The 6,143-nt window shown below is 30.1% G+C and overlaps 1 protein-coding gene across 3 annotated transcripts in view; it reads right to left on the bottom strand.

Moving 5' to 3' along the window:
- Window positions 1–6,143, bottom strand: part of LOC106463679 (alpha-ketoglutarate-dependent taurine dioxygenase-like) — a 55,459-nt gene that overhangs the window by 19,899 nt on the left and 29,417 nt on the right. For all 3 annotated transcript variants that reach the window (XR_002611535.1, XM_013923736.2, XM_022391256.1), the window contains exon 4: window positions 5,923–6,062. Coding sequence is in view for 2 of the 3 variants with exons in the window: in XM_013923736.2 (XP_013779190.1) it covers window positions 5,923–6,062 (140 nt within the window). In the remaining variant the exon portion in view is untranslated. The remainder of the gene's footprint in view (window positions 1–5,922; window positions 6,063–6,143) is intronic.

The raw sequence follows: 6,143 nt of genomic DNA, 5'->3' as shown, positions 1-6,143 counted from the left end.
ATTGTAATGTTTACTGATAATCGGCCAAATTTGGTTAATATTTGCTTACGAATTTAAAAGTTATAGCATGAAAACTATAATAAGCACAAAATGGTTATGAGGTTGGCCCCAGGGATTGAGCCATGCTGAAAGAGTTAATACACTTAACCAGTTGTTCCTCCACTTCTTTTTAGTGAATGCATGTTTGGTTTATTTATGTTATTAGATTATTTTGCAAAGCTTCTTTTACCATACTCTCTAGCATTCTTCCAACTACAGAAGCATGACTAACTTACTAATTTCGGAGTCAACTCTTATCACCTCCTTTAAAAGTAAGTCACTGCAAAAATATTTTTAAGACCTTTTCCAGACCAACACTGAAATAACTTAACATATGAGCTATTGCAAAAAGAACAAATATTAACAATTTTCTTTTCTGTTTTTTTCAATCATAGACAATATTACTGTCATTTACATTTACCATCATGGAATTCAATGATTCAGATTTCTTGAGATAACTTAGGTTCAAAAGATTTGTAAATATCATGTTATTTTTGTTTTATTTATTCTTACTTGTCACCTAGGTTTTGCTTTCGGTTATTTCATTGATGAAGATGAGTAAAAGCCTATTTTAGCAAATTGTTAACTTTAATTTTCTTGCACAATTTGTGCTTATTATCACATATATTGGACTTAATGACTGATTTGCCTACCTCTAGTGCATCAAAACATTTGTTGCACAATATGCAACAAGCTTCTGCTTTCTTTTCATTCACTTTCTTAACTCATACCTCTTAACTAGCTTTAGCTGAAGATGACTCCTACCCTCCTAAAATTTATACTTGTGTCCCCTAGTTGCACCATTTTCAACATTAAGTACCCAAAAAGACGATGCATGAAAATTATCAATTTCCTTTACAATCTTAAACATCTTGCTCAAATCTCCTCTAATTCTTTTTTCAAAATAAAACAATTTTGAAGATCGTAATCTGTCATTATATTACAACCTTTCCAACCCAGTTATCATCCTAGTAGCCCTACTCTGAACTCTTTTCAACACTTCAATGTTTAACCTAAGATAAGGAGCCATAGATGCACAATAGATGCAGCAACCCATGATAATGTACATTTTGACCAGAATTAGACTGTGTGTTGTTACATGTAAGCTTCCATTTACAATAATAATGATTGGTCTATTATGTCTTATTGTGCAATACTTTCCATTCACACTTGACCCATTCACATCTTAGTTTGAGACTTCAGTGAGAATGGTCAAAATAAGAAATGATACAAATGATAATTTTATAAATAAATACATACAATTTATGGGCAAGGGACCTCTTGGTTTACTTAGGCAATCCCATCCACTAAATTAAATTTTGAAGTGAAAATGAAACACTCAAAGCCAGCTCTTATCTTTCAAATATTCATCAAGTCTTCCTTTAAACTCCCATAAATTACCTGAATCCACCACATATGATAGTAATCCACTCTGTTAGAAAAACAGTTGTTTTAGCTGAAGTTGACTCCTACCCTCCTAAAATTTATACTTGTATCCACTAGTTACACCATTTTCACCATTAAGCACAAAAAAAGGAAATATTAAGTACATATTACAACCTTTCCATCCCAGATATCATTCTAACACTTCAAAGTTTATCCTAAGATAAGGAGCAATAGATTGAACACAATACTCCAAATGTGGCCTGATCAATGACCTATACAATGAAACTATAACATCTTTTGACTAATTTTCAATATTTTTGTACATACAATTTGATTTACCAGTCAGCTCCTCTGACCAACTCTTCCCTACACCATTAGCCTCTATGTGCACTACAAAGTCTGCATCACTGCTAGCACCCTTTACTATATTGCTTGCTCTATCAGTTATATCCTCCATCCCTGCCCCTGAAGAGCACAGTTTAATCTTTTCCCCCTTTTTACTCCACATACTATCCTATCTACGTGTTGTACTAAAGAATCACCTATAACTATAACCTCCTTATGTTTTCTACTCTAATCCATATCTGTTTCTTTTGTTTTAACATAAATAATATCTTAAAAGTTATCTATGAGAAGGATTTTCAAAAAGCACCAGAACTTTCTTGAAAATGTGTTAATATCCAATGGCTAAAATTTTCAAGACCTAAACACTATTTATATGTTACTTTTCAAAACTGTCAATCAAATCAAGACATTCTTAAGACCCTAGCTCAAAATTCTTGACTTTTTCATATTTGAAACATTGTATGAGTAAGGTTAGCAATTTTCCAATCCATAGGCACCTGTTTACTGTCTAATGACTTACTAAAAAAAACAACAGAGGTTTGCATATGATCTTTGACCTCCTTTAACTCTCCACTATGGGCTCGTAATAATATTGTGCTTGTTATAGTTTTCATACTATAACTTTTAATACAGTATGCTTATCTTCATTATTCACTTCATTATGCATATTACCAGTAAATACTACAAGGCTCTCACACACAAAATATTAGATGTTTTTATTAAATTTTAAGATTTTTTATGTAATTGTTTGCTCGTGCATTTTTTTTTTTCAAATGTTGACTGTCCAGCATGTACAGTAACTTTGATTTTAAAATTAAAAATTCTTTTATGCATCAGACAATTGTCAAATTTCACATACAAAATCTTTATAACCTCCTGATAATCTCCAGATAATTATTAAATGTTTTTTGTTTAGAAAAAAAACATTATATTTTGTATCGTATTTTCACTATTGTACTTCTGTATGGGTTTGGTCGATCTGACTGACCTCGTAACCAGCATAAAAATGAGGAAACAGATATAAATTAGAATGACTACAAATCTTAACAAAAAAACTACAAATGTTTAGTCCAAATAGCTTAAATATCATAAAATTGTACATCTAGATATACATATATATTCATTATTTTTATTTTATTCATCTTTCTGTCATGTCAACATTACAGAAGTTGCCATGACACAGTGCACCTGCACTCATGTTACCGTATCTAATAGTATAAAACTGGATTTTACAAAGTGACCTGTCTTAGCTTTATTCTAGTGGACCAGTATTTGGTAAAATACACTCACAGTTCAGTTGTAATACATTACATATGTAGATATGTTATTATTATTTACAAACAAGTTCTTAAATTTCAGTTATTTTTCTTAAAACATAGAACAATAAATAAAGAAGCATAGAAAGCAATGATCTCTTCTACTTATGAATATAAACTCGTTTGCCACTTGCCATAATTAGCTAGGCCTTTTCAAATTTCGTAAGTGGAGGATCTAAAACAAAATTTTTTTAGGTTTTATATATGCATTTTGAAATAATAAAAATGAATAAATTACCATATCAATACCAGAGAAATCTATTACAATTTATCAGGCTTAGTTACTAAGCTGTATGTGGGTTAGAACAACATTTTCATTTACCCCTTCCTACCCGAGTTCGAGACAAAGAAAAAAGCTTGTGAACTTTCCACTTCAAGAGCCTGAGAAAACCATGTGGGGAAAATTCTAAAATTTTGGTTGGTTATAAAGCCACGGAGGAGTAAAGCAGGTGTATGTAAGAATTTCCAAAAACGGAAGAAAATGGTGGGGCCACTATATTTGATTTGCTAAATATAGTGATATCTCAGCAAATAGAAAAGACAGAAGATTCTTTTTTTATATTATAGCTTGTCAATATTGGTAATTTAATTCATAAGAAACTATACATTTTGTATTTGGACACCATAAACATCTAATTTGAACCAAAGCTGCATTCAACATACCACGTGACACATAAAAATCAACATTTAAGAACTATATTTTAATATTTACTTTTAAATTAAACAAGTAACTAAAGTACAATACTAAAATTTGAGTTATAATCTACAATTTGATACCAAACCTATTGAAAGACATTCATAAAATAGTAGTTTAATAAAATTTTAAAAGTAAGTCTACAAATGTGATGACATGCCTTTTGACCCCTGACCATAGGAAGATCCATAGCGAGAGGGTTAAAACCCTTGGAGAAGGGACATTGTCTTACTCCTGTACTTTATTTTTAAATCAATATGTTTACTTACCATCAAAGAATTAATATATACATTATTCAGGCCAATTCCATTAATTCCCCTTAAATGTGCTAGGTCAAACAAAAACGAAACATAAAATGATACCCAAACTAATTTCCCATAAAATAGTTTCTTTAGTTCATTTTAAAATAACACAAATTTCTACACTTACAATATAAGTTCTTTACCATGCTACATCCAAAGGATGAAAAACTTTACGAAAAGATACAAGCTTAAAATAATAAATTTTTGATCTAATTTTTATATCATTAGCTATGGCTAATTTTTGTTATTTTCTATTTCAACTACTGGTTAATGTATACTCTATACATACAAGCTCAGCCAATTTGACCAATCTTGTCATCAAGATGTAACTGTGGAACTATACATAATATAACTCAAATTGCACTTAGTGTATCTTCTCAAAATTTTGCAAGCTTCTAGTAAATTTTGTAAGTCTGTTGTACACAGAAAATCACATTATCTAATAAAGTATTTTTACTAAAGATTTATCTGTGAATTTACAAAGCCTTTACAGAATCAGTCTGAGTGAAAGATCATTTTATTATTAAGAATAAAAAAAATCCTTCTTTTCATCAGAAAGATTTCAACTCCATATTTCATTTGAATAACCTCTGGAACTTCCTGCATGAATATGATTTTTTTTCATTAAAACATATATCTCTTACTTTCTCTACCTTAACACTAACTGTAGTGAAATCATCAATGTACAATGAAATGAAAAATTGAAACACAATCAATAATACTTCTTTTTTTTCTAACAGTCTCAGCTTCTAACCTTTTAACATTTGCTTTCTTAAAATTTTATGGTTTTATTACTGCACTATAAACCCTATTTCTGCCTGAAAAGCAATAAATCATATTGGAATATTTCCTGTACAACTAAGGGTAAACAAATGATTAGGTTACAAACAAGCACTACCATGAGAGACTTTCCAGCTTCCTCATCAAACTAAGTTTATTACCTCACCTAAGAAGCTTTTAACTCTTATATTTCAGTGCCTTTTGTTAAAAAAAACATCTAACAATAAATATATATATATATATATTGAAAAACAAGAAATGTAGCACATATTTTAGCATTCAGGCCATTTGTACTCAGACCATGCTTCAGTAACTCTGCTTAGACTATCCAAACAATAATTCAAATAGCTTTCAAACATGCATTTTAATACTGAAAATATATCAGGTATGAGATTATATGTTTTAAAACTACTATAATTTATCTGGTTTCTAGCTAGGTTATAAATATGTTACAAATTTCTCAAGGTTTTCTTGTGAACTATCATCTTTGATCGAGAAAAACTACAAAACAAACAAGATTGCTGTAAATTTCAACATGCTCTTTCTGTTGGTTATAAACAAACACGCCAATCAGACAAGTAGGAGTGAGTGAATATTATGCTTGAAATGCACAAAAAAATGGAAGAGTCTGTTTTCATGGACTTGACATATTTACTGACATCTGAGCAAATCAAAAAGGTAGGAGGTTCAAGTTTTATTTTCTTCTTTGTCAGTATGAGTAGCTTGTGTTTCTAATTGTTTACGCACTACAGAGGTTGTAGTGTTCAAATTATTAAAACCTCAAGGGAGAATTCAGAGAGCAAAATGTGTCACATGACTCAGAAGAGTGAAGATTTAGTTTTTTTTATATATTCTCTTGTGAAATTAAGGATTTCAAATTTGAATTATAAATTATATTTTGATACAACTGAAATTCATTGAGAGTAAAGCTGTTTGATTAAATTTTGAATGTAATTCCGTAAAAAGTTTATGAAATGTGCACTTTCACTCAGCCATATACAAAGGTTAAAAATGACAAGATAAAACACAGAAAATCTAATCTAAAACTGACAATATTTACCTTCTTTTTCGTCACTGGGTGAGAATAGATTAGTGGATGAATAATACTTTCTTGTCTATCACTAACCATCCAAAGCCGTTCCCAACGATGATATTTTTCACAGCTAAGCCCTTCAATAAGCTCAGTTAGAGGTGCAAAAACTTGTAAAGTAAAAAAAGTAATTAATAAGTATTATAGTACTAAGAGACTAGTATAACAAAGTACAATACTACGTAACGTCT

Source organism: Limulus polyphemus, unplaced genomic scaffold (genome assembly GCF_000517525.1).
Source record: "Limulus polyphemus unplaced genomic scaffold, Limulus_polyphemus-2.1.2 Scaffold1459, whole genome shotgun sequence".
In the NCBI taxonomy this organism is placed as follows: domain Eukaryota; kingdom Metazoa; phylum Arthropoda; class Merostomata; order Xiphosura; family Limulidae; genus Limulus; species Limulus polyphemus.
The sequence above is the reverse complement of the archived record's forward strand: the minus strand, read 5'-3'. Positions and strand labels throughout refer to the sequence as shown.